General features: G+C 58.3%; 1 protein-coding gene across 2 annotated transcripts in view; it reads right to left on the bottom strand.

Annotated features, from left to right (window-relative positions):
- The window catches only part of MYO5B (myosin VB), a 223,144-nt gene that overhangs the window by 14,000 nt on the left and 186,849 nt on the right, over positions 1–22,295 (bottom strand). The window contains exons 26-33 of one of the 2 annotated variants that reach the window (XM_080684267.1): positions 20,229–20,369; positions 18,122–18,187; positions 16,068–16,319; positions 14,392–14,492; positions 9,823–9,900; positions 6,435–6,633; positions 3,236–3,329; positions 2,154–2,297 (exon numbers count right to left, since the gene is read on the bottom strand). In XM_080684267.1, coding sequence (XP_080540393.1) covers positions 2,154–2,297; positions 3,236–3,329; positions 6,435–6,633; positions 9,823–9,900; positions 14,392–14,492; positions 16,068–16,319; positions 18,122–18,187; positions 20,229–20,369 — 1,075 coding nt within the window. The remainder of the gene's footprint in view (positions 1–2,153; positions 2,298–3,235; positions 3,330–6,434; positions 6,634–9,822; positions 9,901–14,391; positions 14,493–16,067; positions 16,320–18,121; positions 18,188–20,228; positions 20,370–22,295) is intronic. The other variant, XM_080684268.1, reaches the window with a different exon arrangement.

The raw sequence follows: 22,295 nt of genomic DNA, 5'->3' as shown, positions 1-22,295 counted from the left end.
GTTCCAGCCCCGTTAGCGGTCAGCTCGGAAACCACCTTCCTGGCAGTGCCTGCCCAGACGGTGTCAGAGCCTCTCTCCCCTCCGCAGTGCCACCTTGCCCTGGGTCAGCAGCCGCTCTTGGTCAGTGCTGACTTGGCCGCATCAGGCACGGCCACTACTCCAACCCCTCTGACCCCACCCCTGCCCTTCCAGGTGTGCTCTCTCCTGCACCCCAGCCCCCAACAGGTGTGCTCTGGCAGGGCCGGAAGGGGCTTGGGCGCTCCCTGTGAACCCCAGGCTCCCGCTCAGCCTCCTGGTCCTCCCTAAGCCCCGGGAGGCCACGGAGAAGCTGTCAGATGGCTTTCCCTTCCCGAGTGAGCAAGGTGAGGCCACAGCCGGGCTCAGAGCCGTGAGACGCGGAGGAGCTCAGAGGAGGGAAGGCCCGGTGCAGAGGGAAGATGCAGGAGAACGAGGCCTGGGCATCAAACCTGTGCTCACGGTGGCCCTCACCCTTCACTCTCACTACTTCCTCCCCGATCTCGGCCCGGCCCGGGCCTCCCCGTTACCTCCAGGCTTGGAATGACACTGAGGGGGGCCCCTCCCCTCCACCTGCAGGTAGGCCAGGGGGAGGAAGGGCAACACCCTCAAGTCTTCTGCCAGGCAGATCCTGGACGGGCTGGGATGTGCTGCCAGCATCTCCAGCTGGTACCTGGGCTACTGTCCCCTCAGTACATCCCACCCTTCAGGTTAAATGCTAACTACATGGGGCGGGAGGGCTAGGCGAGGTCAGTGGGGGAGAAAGAGGACCTATGTAATACTCTCAACAGTAACGATAAAAAAGAAAAAAGTGCTAACGCAGGCCTTAATGCTCTGGGCACATGGCTCACATTTGGGCAGTTACAGGCTCCAGAGATGGCAGGGGCTTGGCCCTGGCTTTAATTATAAGGCCAGTAACATTCATTCAGAAAAACGTACTCTAAAGCCCATACTTCCGACCCAAAACGGTTCGCGTCGAGCCTGACGCGTGCGGAGTTGGCACCGCTTGTGCTGCCTGGGCGTGCTCTCCTTGAGAGCATGTGACTTGAGGCCCGTTCCCCAGCGCTCACTTGGTCTGCTCGCGGAACATTAGTATCTCGGGAGCAGGGGCCACAGCAACCAGCCAGGGCCGGAGACCTGAGGGGCGGTCGGTAATGGCCTGGCATTCGCTCGGATGGGGGTCTGGGGGAGAGAAGGCGGCGGGCTGCACTCAGGCAGCTCGGCGGGAGGGGACCTCGCCTTGGCCACCTGGGCAGTGACCGTCTCCATGAGGATGAGGATTTGTCACTCTGAGGCTGTGACCTTTTGAGTTTCAGTCCCTAGAGATCAAAGGTTCCTTCTTAGCAGCATTGTTTAAGGAAGTTTGAGATGAACTGACGTCGCACTGAGTTGTCGGACAACGGGGGGAATGTATCCTTTACAGAAAGAGCAAAATGCTCTGCTACCACCAAGGCAAAGAGCCGAAGTCACGCTCCCTTCCTCCTGTAGCCCTCGGCACAGTGGGCCTCGATAAATTTAAATTTCTCTAAAACAACGCTTACCTCCTATTTGACCTTCAAATGCCCCTGCCAAAGCTACCTCTTCAGATTCCTCCCATTACAGAGGGGCTCTGTGCCTTAACATCACGGTCACCCGTGCTGTAGTTCACGAGCTGGGGTGGGCGGAGCCAGCATCCCCATCCCCATTTTACAGGTGGGAGAACTGAGGCCCCGCAGAGAATGGAGCTGATGGCTCAGGGCCCAGGGCACCAGCCCACCAGTGTCCTCCTTTCTCATCCGGGACGCTCTCCTCTCAGACGCTCCCTCTGGCTCTGCAGGCGGCTGCTGCACTGGGCTGGGTGCCAGTGAGATGGGGAACGAGACGAGAGGAGAGGGAACCCATACAGTTGACAGACCAGGCCCAGGGCTGGCGAGGAAAGCAGCTCCCTCGACCCCGGCATCTCAGCCCCAAACACAAGCCACAGCTGCCCCTCCCCCCCCACCAGGAAGTCCCAGCAATGCAGCAGCTGGAGGCGGGGGGTGGGGGGTAGAGGGGGAGGGGGAGCATGAGAGGGGCAGGGGTTGTGCAGGGGAGGGAGGACGGGGCTGAGGAGGTGGAGGGTGATGTCGAGAGGATGGGTGGGTGCCACGGGTCCCGACCTGTCACCAGGTTCCGGATGAGGAGGGCCTCGTCCTCCCGGTGGTACTCCAGCATGCCCTGGAAGTCCTTCTCCTTCCGCTGCACGGCGACCTGCCTGCTCAGCTCCTGGTGCCTCTTCCCGTTCTGGGCTAACGTCTGGGCAGCTGAGTGGAAGGAGACAGCTGGTCACGGGGGTCGGGAGGCTGGACAGAGGCACCCGAGGAGAGGAGTCACGGTTCAAGACGGAGCAGTGTCAGAGAGGAGCACGTTACTTATCAGAAAGCCACCCGAGCGACCAGGAGAATGGAAGCTCGAGGAACAGGAAGCAGAAACCCACAGATGGAGACGGGAAAGGGGGCAGAAATGGGGAGAGCTGGCCCGAGGCTGAGCAGGACAGACAGCCCTGCCCTCTTAGAGCCTCGTCTGGGGCAGCAGGCGGGCAGAGCAGGTGATGGAACACCTCCGGGAGCTGTGCCCACAGGCCCACGGGCGGGACAGTGAGGAGGGTGCAGCCCTGCCTGGGAGGCAGCTCCTGAGTGAGGATGGAAGGAGGGGCGCATCCAGGGGATCAGGAGGGTTCCAAGCGAGGTGGCATGTGCAAAGGTGGTGGGGGGGAGTGATACGGTTAGAGTTGCTGTAGAGAGTCACAGGAAGAGAACATTCTGGATGCTTCTAAAAGAGCAGCTGAAATCTGCGTGACCTCTGTGGGCAGAAGCTGAGTCACAGAACTGCCCTCTCCTTCCCGACTAGCACGGCATGCGTGAGGCCCTGGGGGTGGGGACTCCGTGTTATGTGGCTTCTTCCACACCAAGTCGTGCCTCCAGCGTCAAGCCCTTGGAGGGCAGGGCCACAGGCCACTGGCTGTCCCGCTCTCCAGCCCCCGGAGCTCAGAGTAAGCACCAAACACCTGCCGTGTTCGAGTCGTTAGGCCAGATTCTGGTAGGCGGAGTCAGGCTCAGCTCTCGGGTGGTCGGAAGGATGCGGTCCTGTGGCCCGGCTGTCACCGGCACCAGCAGCAGGTAAAGTGGGAGGACCGGCAGAGGGAGGTGGCGTGGCAAGCACACCTGTGCCCTCACAAAACACACGCTCACATACACCTTACCTTCTAGGTCCTGGACTTTCTTCATGTGAATCTTCAGTTGTTTTTTGAGTTTCTTCTCATTCTTTTCCAGCTTTTCGACCAGTTCTTTAAGGTCCTACAGCAGAAGGTGCCGAGTGAGAACACTGCTGACCCGCCCTGAGGGCAGGGTAGGACCTGCAGTGCAGCGTGAGCGAGGAGCCGCCCGGGACAGGACGACAGGACGACAGGACAAGGCTCTGCCTGGCCAGGAGGCCCGCCCATGAGGCTCACTTCCCCCTGGTCTGGACCCAGGGAGCGGGAGGGAGGTCAGAGTTCATTCTCACAATCCAGACAGACCAACTCCTGGTTCAGCTCTGGCTGCCTGGTGCCCTGCTGACCCCCCTGGTTACCTAGGCCCAGCATCACCGGTTGCCATGTCAACCCCCCAGAGATACTCAGCCTGGGGGTCCCCAGCTGTGTGGGCAGCACCCTGGGAAGGCTGGACAGTGTGATGGTGGGGGAGGCACTCAGCTCAAAGGGCCATCAGGCTGGTGAGCTACCTAGGGCCCAGAGGAAACGGGACCCGGCCCCTGCCCCCGTGGCTGCCAGTCCCCAGCAGCCATGGCCCTGGAAGCAGCAGCCCCCTGGGGCAGGGAGCAGTGTTAACATCACCCTATTGCATGGGGCGAAGTCACCCCCATTGCATGGGGCGAATTCCTCTGGCCGGGGAGGCAGGGAGCCCCATCACCATCACCGCCTCTGTGCCCAGGAGTGCATGGGAGACCGAAGCAAACATGCCCCCTGGAACCGCAGGAACCGCTGGGGGCACGGTTTTAAGGCTGGCCTGCAATGGTGAGCCACAGACCTCGTTATAGGGTCGTCAAGGACGTCAACTATTTATCTTCATAAAACATTTTAAAAAGCTTGTACACAGCACGTTTGGGGCAAACGGAAGGGAACAGAGTGCTAGCCCCAGTGGGTGGTAAACTTGGGGAGCTACTGAGGCCCACAGTCCTCGGAGCTAGAATCACGGAGACTTAGGGAAGAGCGGGTGAGAGCCACAAGGCACCTTGGAAACATGAGCGTGCCTGGACCCCTCTCAGCTGTTCCAGTTGCCACCAGAACAGACACCACCTCCTCCCTCCCGAGGCCTGTGAGTGTGTCCCTGTAATGGCTCCACAGGACGCCGGCATCGGCATGGCACCCAGCACCGGGTGTGGTCCCCGGCACAGCCTCCCCTCCCTGCAGGAGGCCGGCACTGGCTGGCACAGGGAAGCACTGATGTTTGCTCAGCAGGGAACCCTGCCCTGGTGCACGGTGCTCGGCTTAAGGGCACAGCCTCTCACCTCCTCCTGCTCAGGCCCCAGGGCCCAGGGCGGGGCCTAGAGGGGCCCCAGTGCTGCCTCCTGAGCGAGCTCAGGCGGGGGGGGGGGGGGGGGTGTCCCGTGAGCTAGCACGGTTCCTCCATGGAGCACAGGCCTCCACACCACTTGTCCTATTGCCCAGGGGATGGGCCAGCCCAGGCATTGCCCACACTGCCTCCTTTACCTGGCAGAAGCCAGCCCAACAACTTAGTATGCGTATTCCTTCCCACAAAGCTACCTATGCACACACCTGTGTGAGGCAGGCAGTGACACGCAGATGGAGAGGGAGACAAATGGGGGAAGGGGGAAGGCAGTTCATTTGTATATGATCCCATCCAGGGACCTGTGGTCCAGGGCCCACTGCGCCCCTGGGCACTCGGTGACCTGGCCACTGGCCACCCACCATGGGCCACCTGGCTGTAAAGGGGAAACGGTATGGACCAACCGGCAGCTCTGGTGTGTGAGCCTGCAGGGCGGGTGTGGGCACTTCCTGCTGCTCCCACAGGCACTCAGCCCCAGCAGGCTGCTGGCCCTCCTGCGCCACCCTCCCCTCCCCACCCCCTCACACCTGCCCAGCCTGTGTCCACACCCCTCCCTCCTCCTCTCCGCCGGCTACATGGCTGACCTCCCTCCGTGCCTCCTGCCTCAGCTCCAGCCTCCTCTACAAGTTGGTCTTTTTCTGTTAATGATCCCATGTAGAATCATGTTTTCAGAAACATGATCTCTCTCTTCTTTTTTATGTCTTATTTCCCCTAGTAACCTGCAAGCTCTCTGAGGGCAGACTGCCCTCCCTTTCTCTGGCATCTGCCAGGGCTCCTTTGGTGACTGCCAGCAAGAAGGGCCGCCAGCAGTTCCTCCCATGATTCCTGCTAGCAAGACACACACACACACACACACACACACACACACACACACACACTCACACTCTCACACACACACACACACTCTCTCACACACATACACACCCGTACACATATACTCACACTCCTCCCCACACATACACCCCCTACCCCATACCCACACCCCCATATGCTTGCACCCCATACCCCCCATACACATATACTCACACCCCCACACTCACTCACACCCGCATACCCCCACACACATATACTCACACTCCCTCCCCCCCACACATACACTCACACCTGCACCCCCATACCTACACACACACTCACACCCCCGTACCCCCCATACACATATACTCACACTCCCCACATACACACACTCACTCTCACACACACACACCCATATACTCACACTCCCTCCCCCCACACATACACTCACACCTGCACCCCCATACCCACACACACACTCACACACCCATACCCCCCCATACACATATACTCACACTCCCGCCCACCCCATACACACTCTTCCCGCCTAGCTAGGGGATTTGTTTTGATCAGTGGAGTGGCAGAAGCAACGGGCGGAGGCGGGGTGTGGGGAGAGGCCAGCTCGGGGATTGACTAGGTCCTAAGAGGCCCCCTGCTGCTGCGTTCATCCTCCTGGAAGTCAGCTGCCACGCAGACCAGCAAGTGAGAGATTGGAGAGAGAGACCCCCCGGAGGGGACCAGGCGGCACCTCACTCAGGTCCTCCGGCCCGGCCACCACCAGTGCAGCCGAGACTGCCCAGCCAGAATTCCTGACCCAGCACACGTGCTGTCCTAAGCTGCCATGCTTTGGGGCGGTTGATGATACGGTAGTAGATGACTGAAATATCTCACAACCCTTGCTGGCTGGAGGCTTCTAGATTCTCCGTTCCTGCTACTGGGCCAAGGACATGCACCGTGTCCATTTAGCGGAAGGCCATCCCTGATCCCATCGTCTCCTAGAACATGACCGCCCAGAGCTGGGATCTGCTGGGCACGGCTGCTCACCAGGTTCTCGTTGGTCAGCCGGGACATCTCCTGCTGGACGCCGAATTCCACCTGGGCCTCCGGGGACAGCAGCAGCGTCTGGGAGAAGGTCTGCTGCTGCCTGTCCATCTCCTCCTTCAGCGCCTCCACCTGGGCCTTGAGGCCCTCCACCTCCTCCTCATGGGCACGGCTCTGGGCCTGCAGCTGGGCCTCCAGCAACCTGCACCGGGAGAGGAGCGCAGGTGAGTGGGGCTGGGTCAGTGCCCCGAGCGAGGGCCCCAGGCGGACATGCAAGGGGAGCAGCCAAGCACGCAGCAGCAGCAAGGGCATGAGCCCAGCGGGCAGACGCTGAGGGCAAGATGTGTGCAGCTCACGGGGCCAGCAGGCCAGCCCTTCCTCTCAGAGGACTCGAACCCACACCCTTCGGTGCACAGGATGATGCCCAACCAGCTGAGCCACACCAGCCAGCGCCCTTGTTCTGCACTTGAGCACCCTCTGGTTGGCTTGGGAATGAGAGATTGTCTCCACGTCAAAATGTCACCAGCAGAAACGCATTTCTTACAGCATCTCCCAAATGAAAGCATCCACATTTGCCCCAAAGCTCATGAGACTCTCCCTAAGACGACTGGTAGACCGCAAACCATTTGCACATTCTCCCTATAGATTCCCGGCTGGTTGTAGAAAGACAAATGATTAGCCTTTCCTTTTGATCTTCACCACTGCTACGCCCACTTTACCTCCAGCTGTACATAAACACCCTCCCCCCCCCCCCCGCCCAGGTCAAACAGAAACAAAGACTCTGCAGATGACCTGGGGGAAGGTTTGTCTCTGAGTCCAAAAGGCCCAGGACCAGGGGTGCCATGACCTGGGCGACGGTGGGAGAGAACACTTCTTCCATCCTCACAGAGGAAGCAGTTAGTGAAGGTCCCCAAGCAGCCCCCACGGCTCGGAGTGAAACACTAACACGGCTACGGTGCTCTGTGCCTGGACTGGTCGCCTGCACACGCTTCCTGGTCCCGTCAACGCCACATGAAGGGAAGGTAGGAGGCTCTGGGTGAAAGCTTCCTGCCACGATCCCCCCACGGAAGGTTCACCCCCACATCTTCCTGGGATGCAGACAAAGACTGTGTCCAGAGAGGGCACAGCTGGGGCCTGGAAGTGCCCTGAGGCAGCTCATAGCCTGGCTGCCCAAGGCAGGGAAAAGAGGCACTGTGGTTCTGGGGGGTGATAATTGCCACAAGGGAGGAGGGACCGAGAGACAGGGAGCGAGAGAGGGGCAAGTCTCCACTGTCCACTCCCAGGTGGAAACAGCCACGGGTTCCTTTGCGGTCAGCGCCAAAGCAGCACCAGGCAACGCGTGGCTCCCGGTGGCTTCTCAGCGAAGGACCGCAGAAGGAGACACGGAGGAGGAGTGACTGGATCACCCGCTCACCAGGCAGCACCACCCAAGGCCAGCAATGATGTGAGGATTGTGGACAATAACTTGGTCATCACAGCAGCGTTTTAGAGGTCGTGTGATATTTGGATAACATCTGACCTTGGCTACAACACACAGCTGGGCTCTCGGAACCCTCGCCCGAGGACCAGCTCCTGAGTGTGAGTTACGCTCTCGTCTTTCTTACCCTCCATGTAGACAGCAGGTGGGTGGCTTAGTCCAGGGCTCTGGGCAAGGTGGGAGAGTCCCTGCCCAGTGCCAGGCCAGCACCTCATCCGCAGGGGAGAAAGCGAAGGGCGAGAGAGGGAGCCACAGCCAGAGACAGCTGCTCTGGACGCTGGGCCCCCAGATGCCCACCGAGGCCTGCGCCATTGCTTCTGCACCAACCATGGCTCACCTGCAGGCGGAGGGCCAGGAGGAACTGCCTGGTTTCACATGGGGGGGGGTCCCTCCCCCACTAACCCCCCCCCCAATAAAACAAACCTCTTGATGGGTCAGGGATCTGACCATTATAATAGAAACAGCAGCTAACACAGGGGTGGACAAACCGGGTTCACAGTGTTCGTATAGAAAATAATACAGGAATTAACGAATAATAGTCAAGAATAAACTCTGTTTTGGTGTTCACACTGGAAACCAGCTTTTGCCCGCCCTGTGTTTATTCCGCGCTTACAACACGCCTGCCACGCGCAGGGCGCTCGCCCCGTGTCACCCCACGACTTGTGATGACACAGAAAGCGGGTTCTATTCTACCAGCGAGGAAACGGAGCCAGAGCCGCCGTGCTCACAGGTGGTGGGTCACATCTGAACCCAGAGCCAGGAGACACACTCTCCCAAGAGCCAGCGCCCTGGGCGTTCTTCTCCGAGAAGAGAGGCTCGTGTTGCTCTCAGGCAGGCGTGGGGAGCCTTTCCCTGCCGAGGGCCGTTTGGCTCTTCATAGCATCATTGGCGGGCATACAGAATCATCGACTTCAAAAGCAGCCTGCTACAGCTGGTCCAGCCTTTCACTACCTCACCCCTCCTGCCGTGGCCCAATGATTTCATGGGCCTCTTATGGCCCCGGGTTGGGCGTTCCCACCCCTGCTCTAACGGGGCCTCCACCTGTGCTCAGGTTCCCACTGCACCGCACCGAGCCTCCGAGCCTCCGCTTCCTCTGCTTCCTTTCTGGGGCTGAACCTGCAGACCCCGCCCACCTGTGTGAGTCTCAGGTGCACGAAACTCCGCCTCGGCCCCACGAGCCTCCTGCTGGCAGTAAGCGTGTGACATGGCCCTCGTGCTGTCACCTTCCATGTCTAACTCCCCGCCCCCCAACCCCAACCTGCTCACCACGCTGCAGGCCGTGGTTATGGATTCAGACTTCGGTATCAAGTGAAACCAGGGTCAAATTCTGGGCCTTCTGCTTAAGCTGCAAGTTCCCTAAACACTGCACGCTTCAGTGTCCTCACCCCACACACGTGCAGTGAGGGTCAGACCTGACACATGCAGCATGCGTGGCCCAGGGCTTGCCGGCTGTTGCCAGCTCCAGGCGGTCACGGGCACAGCGGCCAGCAGGCGTTTGGAGGGAGGCAGGCTCCCGGGAGCCCTGTGCCCAGAGCACAGCCAACAGCACATTCCGGCAGGTGCTCACAGCCGGTCCTGCGGTCACCATGCGGCAGAGCAGCAGCGCAGACTCCAGGCCCCAAATTAATTCCCTTCTCTGCCTTGTTCTGAAAGTAGCCGTGTGCCTGTGACGTTCCCCAGGCCGTTCCTTCAGACAGAGCCCGCGCGTCGGATGTGGGGGAGCGGGGGGAGGAGGAGGTTGAGCCATCAGGTACTAACAGGCAGCTTCCCCACCTCATCCAGGCAGCCCGGACCGGGGCTGCTCCCACCCCATGAATCGGGTCCCGCCCCCTGCACCCACGCCAGCTGGCACACAAGCGCAGACACAGCAGGCAGGACAGACAAGCAGACACAGGAGAAAGGCATGTATTCCACCTGGCAACTTGCTTTAGGCCTTGGTAGGCCAAGCCGAGCTCTCCGTCTTCATTCAAATAGCCCCAGTCCTCAGTCTTGCTGGAAATAAAGGACAGAAACGCAGGGCGTCCAGTGCAGAGGAAAGAGACAGGCAGAGACCCCAGCAAAGCGAGGCGACGGGGAAGGCTCACAAAGTTGGGGCTCCTGTCCTTCCCCTGCTGTCTGCAGCGCGTGGGCGCCCGCAAAGGGCCATCTCTCCCTCAAGTCTCCTGTGGGACTCACTAGTCCACACGGAAGGGAAGAGCCGTGGCCGAGGAGCGAGCAGTGGGGGCACTGGTGGGGGTATTCTGTGACCGACAGGGGCTCGGGCTGGGTGGGCCTTACAAGTTCTCACGCAGTGTCCTTTGCCCTTTTAGAGGGAGTCTTCGGGAGCAGGAAGGGAGGACCAGAGATGCAAAGAAGGGGGGGGGGAGGCCCGAGCGCCCTGGGACCTGCGGGCACTGAGCGGAGCACAGGGCAGCACCTGGGCACACGGCGGGCCAGGGGAAGCAAGGAGCCTGCATACCCGCCTGCTTTCCAATGGCATCTCCTCTGTCACTGCTGAAGGGCAAAAAGATTAACTCATCTCAACCTCAGCCCTCGCTGCAGTCTTGCAAAAAGCAGCAGCTAATAAAGACTTGTGATGAGAACTGAGCTTTTCCCCTGGACCTTGGGACTGGGGGGTGTTAGTCCGGGTTCTTTCTTTCTTTCTTTCTTTCTTTCTTTCTTTCTTTCTTTCTTTCTTTCTTTCTCTCTTTCTTTCTTTCTTTTTTTAAAAATATATTTTATTGGTTTTTACAGAGAGGAAGGGAGAGGGATAGAGAGTCAGAAACATCGACGAGAGAGAAACATCGATCAGCTGCCTCCTGCACACCTCTTACTAGGGATGTGCCCGCAACCAAGGTACATGCCTTTGACCGGAATCGAACCTGGGACCCTTGAGTCCACAGGCCGACGCTCTATCCACTGAGCCAAACCGGTTAGGGCAGTCCGGGTTATTTCACTTGCAAATTCTTGTGCCCTCTCCCACTGCCCTGCCCAGCGTGGGCCCGATGCCAGCAGGCAGTGTCTGGCGTCAGGCACATGTCACATGCACCTCCACCATGTTCCTCTGCACCGCGGACAGCCTGGCACACGGGCGATGGCCAAAGGCCAGCGGGCTGGGCGGTTCAGAGGCCAGCGGGCTGGGTGGGGCTTGCGGGCAGACCCCTCAGGATTCTGCCCCTCCGCCCCCTGTTCCCAGGGCCTCTGCTCCCGGGGGGGGGAACCTCCTGCTGGGTGGAGCCCAGCTTTCCTGGCGGGAGCTGCAGCCACACTGCCTGTGAAAGATCAGCCAGCCCTTCCTAGCTCCCGGGGAAAGGCAGCCATCCCGGGAGCGTCTTGGCTGTGGTCAGCCTCTGTGCTGCCCGGCAGGCCGTGCGCGCCATCCAGGGGGTGTAGCTACCGTTCCGTCTCCCGTGGCTCAGCCTCCTGGGGAAGGGCCAGCCTGCAGGGCTCCCAGGCTGCTCACGTCAGCCCCAGGCCCTCTGAGAAGCCTGCCTGGCAGGAGGAAGGAGGTGCGGCCGAGCACAGCTCTAGGGGCACTTGAAGGCCTCTGTCCCGGTCCTGCCGCTCACTGTCACGGCTTGTTTTCTCTCCGGTCGGCCGTGGGGGGTGGCTGCCAACAGGCTTACCCGGGCACCCCTCCTACCCAGGACTCCCGCCCACAGATGTCCAGAGCCCTCACTGCCCATCCCCCAGACACTGCCTTTGCTTGAGGCTTTCTGCTGGCCCCTCCTGTGCCAGCTGCCTGTGTGTGCCCTTCATCCCTGCAAACCCAGCGGTGACCTGGGCCACTGAAGAGGAGCCGACAGCTCAGCAGGCTCTTGGTTCCCTGTGGCTCCCTGCGCAGGCACTGCCGCTTCCAGGTAACTGGGCGGGGCCTCTGAGTAGCCCGTGCCGAAGGGCCCTAGGGCGCCCTCACTCCAACACGCAGAGGGCTTGCCTGACCCTGCGCTAGACCGGGTGGTGTCCGGACCCTGGTCTAAAGCGCCTTCCCTGCCGCACGCTGGCTGGCCCTCCACACCCCCACCCCTGCCATTCCCATGACAGCAGCCGCTCCAGCCCTAACGCTTTCCAGCGAGAGGCATGTGTGCGGCCGGCTACCCAGAGGAGCTGGCTCTAATCTCCCGCCACCAGCCTCAGCGGGAGACAGAGTTCTTCCTTCTGTAACAAGCTAGGTATTATGCGCAGAGATGCAGCCCCCGTGCAGCCCCGGGGCGGCCCCGTCACCCCGCGGCGCTCAGGAAGCCAGGCACACGGGAAATTAAAAACCAGTCAACCGACTCCCATCCACCCTTTGTTCCCAGATGAAAGAGAACCAAATCCTCCAAGGAGCGCTCCCTCCCCCTCCCACCCGCCAGGGGCAAAGGCCGAGGAGGGAGCGCCACCTGGTGGTAGGAGAAGGAAGACCCCAGACAACTCAGCTCAGGAATTTGCTAAATGTTAAGTGCTGTTAATCCATCAACAAATATTCATGGTATACGCCCCCTGTGCTAAGCCCCGTTCCCGAAGAGGCCACAGACACCCTGTGCAAGTTACCAAGTGAAAAAAGTTTTGAACTTGGGGACCAGGGGCTCTTTAGAGAGGCTGTGATTGGGTATGGGGGCATTCCGAATCCCTCTAGAAATGTAAGCAAAACTCAGTGTATGTTTAAGCCCTTCCCAACCCCTCTTCCCCATCACCCCCACACAATACCATTTAGGTTTAAACCAGAACACCCTCCATTACAGGAAGGCAGTAGGAGAGGAAAAGTGACTCTGTGTGCTCAGGGCAGCCCTCACGGTGACGAGATGTCCGCGCCAGCTGGGCTCCAGGGACCAGTCCGCGTCCTCCTGCCCAGCCTGACGGCCCCTCCCTGCCGGGATTCATCAAACGGAAGAGAGGCACACTCAGGGCCAGCGGGGTCACTCTCAGGGCCAGCGCCCCCTTCTGTGCTCGCCAGTTTCTCAGCCTGGCTCTTGGTTCCCTATCGCTCCCTGAGAATGAGTGATTTTTAAGATGTTAGAAAAGCTTTTTTATGTTATCACCATCATTACTGCTGCAAGGGAAGACAAGTCCAGGGTATCAAGCGGCTCCTGGAAACCTTTCCTTGGGACCAGACCCTTGACAGTCATTTGGGTGAAGAAAGAGGAGCCGATAACAGTGATGGATCCCACGATCAGAAAGAGGCGCACACTCCCCTGTGCTCTTTTTCCTCTTCGTCTCATTTCGTGTCGTCGCCCAAGACCATGTAAAATGACTAAATCTTGACTAGCTTTAGCACTGCAAGGTTCACCTGCCTTTTCTTCTCTCCCTCCTGAAGGGAAAAGAATTACATCTTTGTCGAAATAAATTTAATTTCCTCCTGGGGCCTTCCAGTTACCTACACAGTGGGCTGGAGGCAGGCCAGCCTGGAAGTCAGGCCTCCTGGATTCTCCCTTAACTCGGTTACAGGTCGCTCAACCCTCCCGGGCCTCAGTTTCCCCTTTGCAGAAAGGGGTGAGATAGAAAGCTCTGGAAATCAGACCAGAGTCAGCGACTCTGTGCATTCCTGCAAACTGCACGTTGTTCTCGAGCGCCACCTACTGGCGTTTCGTGGAAGTGCGTGCCGTTCTCAGCAATCCCGAACAAATGCTTAGGGGTTGCTCCACATTCTGCAGGTTGAGGCTGGGAGAGAAAGGCAGCCGCGGCAAAGGCCAGACCCCAGTGCCCACAGAGGCACAGGAGGCACAGGTGGTGATAGGGGGGACAACAACACGCACTTTTCTTTCATGCTCAACACGTGCAGTAAGTGCTTCTAACTCGCCTAATCTCCATCACCATCTGAAGCACGCGGCTATGATGGCCCCCAATTCGCAGGTGAGGACACCGAGGCACCGAGCGGCCAGGAAGCATTTACTAGGCAGTAAGCGACTGGTTACACATTCCCCAGTGCTCCGCCCCAGCCCAGAGCTCTGCTCGGTCCTACATCCCGGGCCCTGCTGCTCCTGCAGACAGTCACTCTCTCTTGCCTGGTGGCTCATCCTTGAGGAAGGCTCAGAGGTGGTTGGTAACTAAAACCCAGGGCAGTCTCCTTCTAGCCGACATGGTAGCAGTCAAATTCTCCGGCCCAACCTCTGTAGGGCCTGGCTTGGGACTAGGGATGGTATTGCAGCCAAGAGCTGGGCGGGCCCCGCCTCCTGCTTCATGGGCCACGTGGGCCAACTTCCCTCTCAGTGAGAAAAGCCACTCTTCCCTCTCCTCACCTCCAGGAAGCTCCCTTCCCGAGCGCTTGCAGGGACCTGGGTCCTGCCGCTCCAGGTGCCGCTGGAGTCCCGCCGAAGCCGCAGCGGGCTTCCTAGGGTCATGGCTCACTGCCTGCTCCTCCTCATTCATCTCCCAGAACAGAGAAGACCCCGCGTGGAGCGCACAGTCAGGAGCGCACAGTCAGGAGCGCACAGTCAGTGCACAAGGAGCAGCTGTCGCAGATTAGGTTGGGCAGGACCCCTTTGCCAGCGCCGCCTCAGGTACAGACCGCGAGGCGGGACCTACCTGTTCGTCTGGCAGACCCCGTGATAGGCCTCGATGGCGTCTTCCTGATCCACGTGCTTTTCACTGTTGGGCCAACTGGTCCTGGCATTGATGTTCGGCTCCTAGAGGTCCCAGGTGAAATAAAGGAATAACTGGTTATACAAACAGCTGTCACGAAATGACTTCACATCCCTGGAGAAATTCCAAACACTAATCCAAAAAGACATGCACCCCTCCGTTCCCTGCAGCGTCGTTTACCACAGCCACGGCCTGGAAGCAGCCAAGTGCCTACCACTAGACAAGTGGATAACGGACAGGTGGTGTCTGTACACGGTGGCATGCTGGCCATGAACAAGAATGAAATCTTACAATTTGTGACAACGTGGATGGCCCAAGAGGGTGTTATGCTGAGTGAAATAAGTCAGACAGAGAAGGAGAAATTCCATATAATTTCACGTATCTGTGGAATCTAAAGAGCACAATAAACATTGCCTGTGCTCTTTTTTCTCCTGGTCTCCTTTCATGTCGTCGCCCAAAATATTGACTAAGCTTTAGCTCTGCGAGGTTCACCTTCCTTTACCTCTCCCTCCTGAAGGGAAAGGAATCACATCTCTGTTGAAATAAACTAAACAGAAACAGACTCAGAGATGCAGACAGCAAACTGGGGGAGGCCAGCTAGGAGGGTGGTGGGGGACCGGGTGAAAAGGCGTGGGATTAAGAAGTACAAATTGGTGGTCAGAGGACAGTCACAGGAAGTGAAGTGCAGCACAGGGAACAGAGTCAATAATAATGTGATGACTTTGGTGCAGGTGAGTCCTAGAATCGTCGGGGGATCACTTCCTGAATTATACAATTTTCTAACCACCATGCTGTACACCTGAAACTAATGCGAAACAACACCCAATGTCAACTGTAATTGAAAAAAAAAAAAAAAAAGGAGTGACTTTCTACCCAGACAGGAGGATAAAGCGAATCTTTGGGAAGTGGCACGGGCCCAGGACCACCTCAGATCCCAGCAGTTGGCCTGGGCAGGGACGTGACTGTAGGTCCTGGTGGAAGAATGGCAAGGCCTGGCTGTGAAAGGCACAGGAGGGCGGGGTGTGGGGTAAGATGCCAGGACTGTCCCCGGAGGAGAAAGCACCCCAGATCCAGAGGACGAGACCCAGATCTGTCTGCTTTGAATCCTCCACACTCATTCCTGCCACCCTACCCCACCCCATCCTCCAGGCTCCGAAGCGACCCAGCCTGACCTGGTGGCCTCCGCCCCTCCCTCCGCTCCACAATCTGTTCCAGATGCTGAAAACATGAGGAATAAATGCCACCCTGAGGCCCAAGAAAGAACAAAGACTTTCACCTCAAAATCTAAGTAAAGAGCAAGGGCACAGCACGAGGTGAAACACCAGGCCGGGGCGGGGCGGGGGGCGGGGGTGTGGCGGCGCTCAGCTGGGGCCCTTGTCTCTCCTTCTGGGTCCAGTTCCTTCTGAATATGCTCGCATTGAGAAAATTTTTGAGGATTCTAGAAACTTCCAGCAAAGTCTCCCATGAAAGGTCACGCTGGGAGGGCAGCAAGCCCCTGGCGCTGCCGTCAGAGGAGACCCTAGCACGGAAGACTCTGCTCGTGTAGGTTTAAGACCCTCGTGTCACCTCCTGTCGTCCCAACACGCCCAACACGCCCACCGAGGCCGCCCTGCTGTTACCGCGCTCTTGCCCGCCAGGCGGCGCTGGTCGGCACTGACGATCTGGGTCCTCAGGATGAGCACCTCCTCCTTGCGGACCTCGAGCTCCTCGTGGGCCAGCCGGAGCTGGTTCAGCAGGAGGCCGTAGCCGTCGGGGGAGCCGTGGGGGGAGCCGTGGGCGGCGTTGTTCTGGGTGGCCTGGTCGGCCACGGCCTTCCTCAGCTCGTTCAGGTCATTCTTCAGCTTCTTGTTTTCTGACTCCAGCTCCTGCCTCTGGAAGACGGCCGAGCGACACGCTCCGTCACTCCTGAGCCCACAGCACTCTCCCCACGCGGGTCCCCCCTCTGCCTTCCTCACCCAACCTGCCCACCCTCCTGAGAAACTAAGAGCAGCTTGGTCAGGGTCAGGGCGTGGTTCGGGCTGTTCTGGGCAACGCAGCTGTCCCCAGAGTTAAGTGTGGTCCCATCACACTAACTGACCTGGGAGAACGGGTAAATTCCCAATTGTGAGGCTCAGGGGATGGGGACGGGAGTGGGGCAGCTCTGACGCCCCTTTCTGCACACGCCTCCCTGCAGGGGGCCACTCCCCCATCTCAGCAGGAACGCAGGACCCTGTCCCCTTGGCCTCTGGCCTCCCTCCCTCCACCTCCCCACCTCCCCCCGGCCAGCACTGGACACACTGCGGGATCCCTGCCTCACATCTCTCCCTGCAAATCCTGATGGATTGTTCAAAGTGGTTTTATCCAACTGGCCACATTATATTTGAACTGAAACCAAATCAGGCAGGTAAGACATGTGACATAAGAAATGCGTATTTAGTCTCTGGTCCCAGTTCCTGGCACAGAGCCTCTAAAATTCTTTTGTAACATCCTGAGTTTATGCTAATGAGGTGACTCTCAGAGGATGGGGATTGGCTGCCAGAGGAGCCAACCTTGTGATTAGAAAGCCCCACCCACTGACCTCCAGAAAGGGAGGGGAGGGCCTGGAGATTGCATTAAATACCAATAAAGTGATCAATCCGGCCTATATGATGGAACCACCACGTAAACCTTAAACGATGGGGTGGAGAGCTTGGGGCCGTGAGCACACGAGGTACTGGCAGTGCTGGGCCTGCAGAGGCCGTGCAGGCTCCCCATCTTCCCCTCATACCCTGTCCTCTGCCCCCTTCCATTGGCCACAGCATCCTATCTAATAAAGAGGGAATATGCAAATTGACCATCACGCCATCACAAAAGATGGCGGCACCCAGTCCCCTCAGCCCGGCCACTCTGTGCACCTGCCTCCAGATTCCCCCAGTCCTCTCAGCCCCCAGCTGCCCAGGGCCGGCCCGAGGTGCAGGCAAGCCTCAGATGTCGGCTGCCCAGTGCACGCCCGAGGTGCAGGCAAGCCTCAGATGGCGGCTGCCCAGCCACCCAGGGCCACCTGAGACTCAGGTAACCAGGGCCGGCCCAGGCTTGCGCTGCCGAAAGTGGCAGCAGCAGAGGTGTGATGGGGGCGTCGCCTTCCCCTGATGGCCGGGTCACCTCCCGCCCCTGAGGGCTCCTGGACTGTGAGAGGGGGCAGGCCGGGCTGAGGGACCCCCGGCTTCAGTGCATGAATTTTCATGCATCGGGCCTCTAGTCTTTTATACGAAACCAGCAAAGGGCTTTCCTGAGTTCTGTGAGCTGTTCTCACAAATGACTGAACTGCAGGGTCTGGGTGGGTGGGAACCTCTGATTTGTAGGCAAGCTGGACGGGAGCATGGGTAACCTAGGAGCCACATATGTGATGGCGTCTGAAGTGGGGACAGTCTTGTGGGACTGAGCCCCTAGCCTGGGATCTGTGCCGACTCAGGTAGTTAGTGCCAGAGCTGCGTTCAGTGGCGGACACCTGGGCGTCCACAGAGAAGCGGACAATTGCTTAGTGTGGAAAACCCCACGTTTCGTGTCAGGAGGAGGGAACCGTTTCCTGTTGACATATAGGATAGCTCCTCGTAGTAAAAACAAAATTCCCTTCATTTTGAGGACATGGTGTGCCTATGGCCCCGCTTACTAGCAGCCTTATGGCAACCTCCCCGGGCGGGAGTCCGAGCCTCACCTTCAGCGTATTGTAGGCTAGATCTGCGTCCTGGTCCAAGTCGATGTCGTTCTTTGGTGGCTCCACCTGCCCGGACAGAGAGGCAGAAAGGTGAGCACAGATGCCCAGCTGTGGTCAAACTGCTGTTTCCCCGGCACACGTGTGCTTCCTTCCCACCTGCCACACGCAGCTCGCGACTTCGGGCCACCATGAGGCGCTCCATAAGCATCTCTCCCCGCCCCCCAACTTTATTCACACGATGCTCACAGGCACTTGAGTATGTGTAACACTCGGTTAGGGGTTCAGTCCCCTCAACAGGTAGGATGAAATCCCAACCCCTGGTGTCTGTGAATGTCACCTAATCTGGAAACCAGGTCTTGGCAGACGTTACCAAGTTAAGATGCAGGCATTAGGATGGGCCTCATCTACTAGGGCTGTCCTTAAAGGAAGGGAAGACAGACACAGGCCAGGACGCCAGGGACACGCTGCTGCAGCTCAGACAGAGCCCAGGACAGGCTCCCTGAAGCCTCCAGGGAACGTGGCCCTGCGGACACCTTCATTCCTGACCTCCGGCCTCCGGAACACAAGACAGGAAGTTTCTGTTGTGGTGCTTTATTTCGACAGCCTTGTTTAAGAGGTTAATTAATGAATCATAACGATGTACTTGTTAATGAGGTAAAACCTGAGCTACTCAGGTGAAGGGGGGCGTGTGTGCACTGTGTATTCTGTCTTCCCAGTTACATCTCTGAGCCCTTGGGGAGAAGCCCCCTTCCTCATGCCACCACAGCAGACAGGGTAGCAGGCGGCACCCCCCACCACCACCACCCGGAGCTCAGCCAGTGCCCAGGTGACTGCCAGGCCTGGGAAAGGGAGCCGGGCTGATGGGAAGGGGACAGCCTGGCTGGCTGTCGCCGAGGCCCCTCCTCGGCGCGGTCACTCCCACACTGAGGTACGTCCTAGACGTCCCGGCATCCCTTCTGCAAAGGCTGGGCTCCCTCTGTAGCTGAGACCCGGCCATCTCTCTCCAGAATGAAGACCCTCAGGAAAGCCTGGTCTCAGGCGCTGCAGAGGGATCCATCACTCACCCCCCCTTACTAAGCCCCGTGGGAGACAAGGCTGTTCCCATGAAGAGAGACCCTCGGTGCATCCACAGGGCTGTGGGCCACACCTACAGCTCCAACTCTTGCTGGGTCAAAGATACCCTTTTCTATTTGATATCCAGACAAACAAAAGCTCTAAAGCCAGGATTTCGAGTGGTTAGCCTTTCTGTGGTGGGGACGGGGGGAGCGAGTCCTTCGGGGCAGCCGGGTGGGCCGGAAACCTGCGTGCCAGGCACCGTCCGCTGTCGCCTGTGCAGTTTTAAATATATCTGATCTGCGCTCACCTGTCAGGGCAGCCTCGCTTCTAACTGAACGAGTCATTTATAAACCTAATCTTCTCCCTTGTCATTCGGAATCCAACCCACCTGAGACATTTAAATCCATCAAGCAAGATTTGCCTCCCCGCTTACGGCCCAGGAGACCCCAGGAGTTTAATAGCATCGGTGACACATCCGATCAGAAAGGGAAGTCAGGTGTGGCAGAAGGAGACTCTGTAATGGGGGGAGCAGGGGGAGGTGGGGCTGCAGGGGAGCGGTGGAACCCCACAATGGGTAATTTGGGCCTGCGAACAGACCAGGGGCCTTTGAGAAACCCGCTGTGAGGTCAGCTAAGGATAGGACCCGTGTTGGAAACGGCCTTGCATCCCTTAGCGGTGGTCCCTATCCCTCCCCAGCAAGAGCAGATGGCTCTCCTCCATGGCACCCTCAGCACCCATCTGTACCCACCCCCGCATTTACTTCAGCATGACAATGTTCCTCTATCCCCCTGCTGTATCCGGTCCTCCCGAACTAGCTTACAAATTCCTCCATGGCTGGGGCTTCCTCTCACATCTCCATCTCCTCTCACTTAATGAACATTTCAAATATTCATTCAGGTGCCCAGCAGGGCCTTGCTTTGCAGTGAGTGGCATGTCTGGGGACACTAAGGCTTCCAACAAGGTTTTCCCAAGTGGGTGATGATGCCACGGGCTCCCCGCTGGCCTCGCCAATGGAACCCTGGGGGAGCGAGCTCTGCGGCCGCCTCCGCACCTGGACTTTCCTGCCGTCCTGCTGCTCTCTCCTCTCCAGCTGCGCCTGCAGCTTCCTCCGCTCCTGCTCCAGCTCCCGCACGCGCTTCTGCAGCTTCAGGAAGACAGTCATGTCCAGGGCCGCCTTCTCCAGGCCGATTTCCTTCAGAGGAGGACGGGGCAGGGAAGAGGAGGCCTTAACAGGATAAGGGCCCCAGGGGACACGCAGCACCTCACCGCCTCCCGCTGCCTCAGCTGTCCCCTCTCCTCCCAAACTTCAACCCACGCCTCGGGCACAAAGCCAGCGCCCTCCGGCCATCACTTCTCCTGTGAACACTGTGCTCCAGGCGCATTTCTGTCTGGGTAACATCTGAGTCTCAGCCATTTGTATTCCTCCTGTGTGAGCCGCGCAAGACGACTGATCATATATCGCAAGAACAAATGGATGAAGACACAGCCATTTCATTTGGAAGTTAAAAGAGCTCCCTTCTGGAAAATAGTCTCATCCCAGAGGAACTGTAAACCTCGGGACGTACGCTTGCTTCCTGATGAGGAACCTGTGTGGTTACCAATCGCAGCAAGCGCACTGCCACCCCCACGCCCGCGCCTGGACCCGCCAGCAGGCACCCTACTGGACCCACTGCCCCTGCAGCTCTCGCAGCTCCAGTCCCCACATCTCCTCTTAGATCCACGCCCGGGTTGCCCTCCTGAGCTCTGTCACATGTGGGTGTGTACCTGGATGAGCCTATCCATGTGGATCTTTTAAGCACACGTATGGACATATGTGACAATATAATTTGGTTCGCCCAGCATTTAATGAGGGCTTAGCTCTGGCCATAAACCCACACGGAAGTGCTCCAGTCTGCACGAGATGGCCACACACACACACACACACACACACCCCCATGGGTGGTGCATTTGGAGTCCAGGCTGACTGAGAGTGCAGTGGCAAAACCAAGGCCTTAAGCCAGCGTTTATAAAATGCCTACTAAGTGCATATGGTAAGCATCAAACTGCACTTTTATCCCAAGGCCCTCCTTTTCTATCCTTCTATCCTTTTTTATTTTAAATCATTTTTAAAGAATTTTTATTGATTTCAGAGAGGACAGGAGAGGGAGAGAGAGAATCATCGATTGGCTGCCTCCTGCACGCCCCCCACTGGCAATTGAGCCTGCAATCTGGGCATGTGCCCTGACCGGGAATCAAACTGTGACCTGGTTCATAGGTCGACACTCAACCCCTGAGCCACGCTGGCCGGGCTCTCCTATTCTTTACTCCACCACTCACTCTCGTATCCTTTATTTTTCCTGACGGCACTGTTGTGCCTGCAATTATATCACAGACTTCCTCCCTCAACTCATTACCATCTAATCCCCATCAGACGAACTCCATGCTCCCGGGACCTTCTGCACTCGGTCACCGCCGTTTCCCCAGCACCTGCCAGCAACGCCCCGCACAGGCGTGCTCCACACACACACACACACACACACACACACTCACACGCTGCTATAACCACCCCTCCTCTACATCCATCTTCACATACTCCCTACGGCTCATACACTTGTGGTTTTCTCCTTTTCAAATGCCAGAGGAAAAACTGTGTCTTTGTACCTTTGACAAAATTACACACCGACTGTTAAATCCACGGTGTGTACATTATGTAGCAATACTAAGAGGCCGTTCCTGACAAAAATACAGCCGCTCAGCAAGTACTTGTCCTCTGAGTTTTACCCAGCTTCTGAGTCACGGAGGAAAATGTTCTTGCGCATTTATGACGCTACTGGTGCACTGGGATACTGAGTGGGGACAATAAATTACATCCTCTCTACTGGCTTAGCTGTTCCTTCTTGTGTCACTTCCCGTCTCCGCAATCGCTCCTCGGCTTTGCAAGAGGCACCGGGCCCTACCTCCTTCCTTCCTTTCTGGAGGGCCGGCGAGGCGAAGAGCAGTGCGTCCAACAGACGAACAGCAATGCATCGTTTCGCACGGCGCCTGCTCACTCCAGAGTATTGTCTGTGGGGCTGCTGTCGGGAATGAGCCCCCTGGGACTCTGGTCGCCACCAACCGAAGACAGTAAACCTCGGAGGGG

Source organism: Plecotus auritus (assembly GCF_963455305.1).
Source record: "Plecotus auritus genome assembly, chromosome: 8".
NCBI lineage: Eukaryota > Metazoa > Chordata > Mammalia > Chiroptera > Vespertilionidae > Plecotus > Plecotus auritus.
The sequence above is the reverse complement of the archived record's forward strand: the minus strand, read 5'-3'. Positions and strand labels throughout refer to the sequence as shown.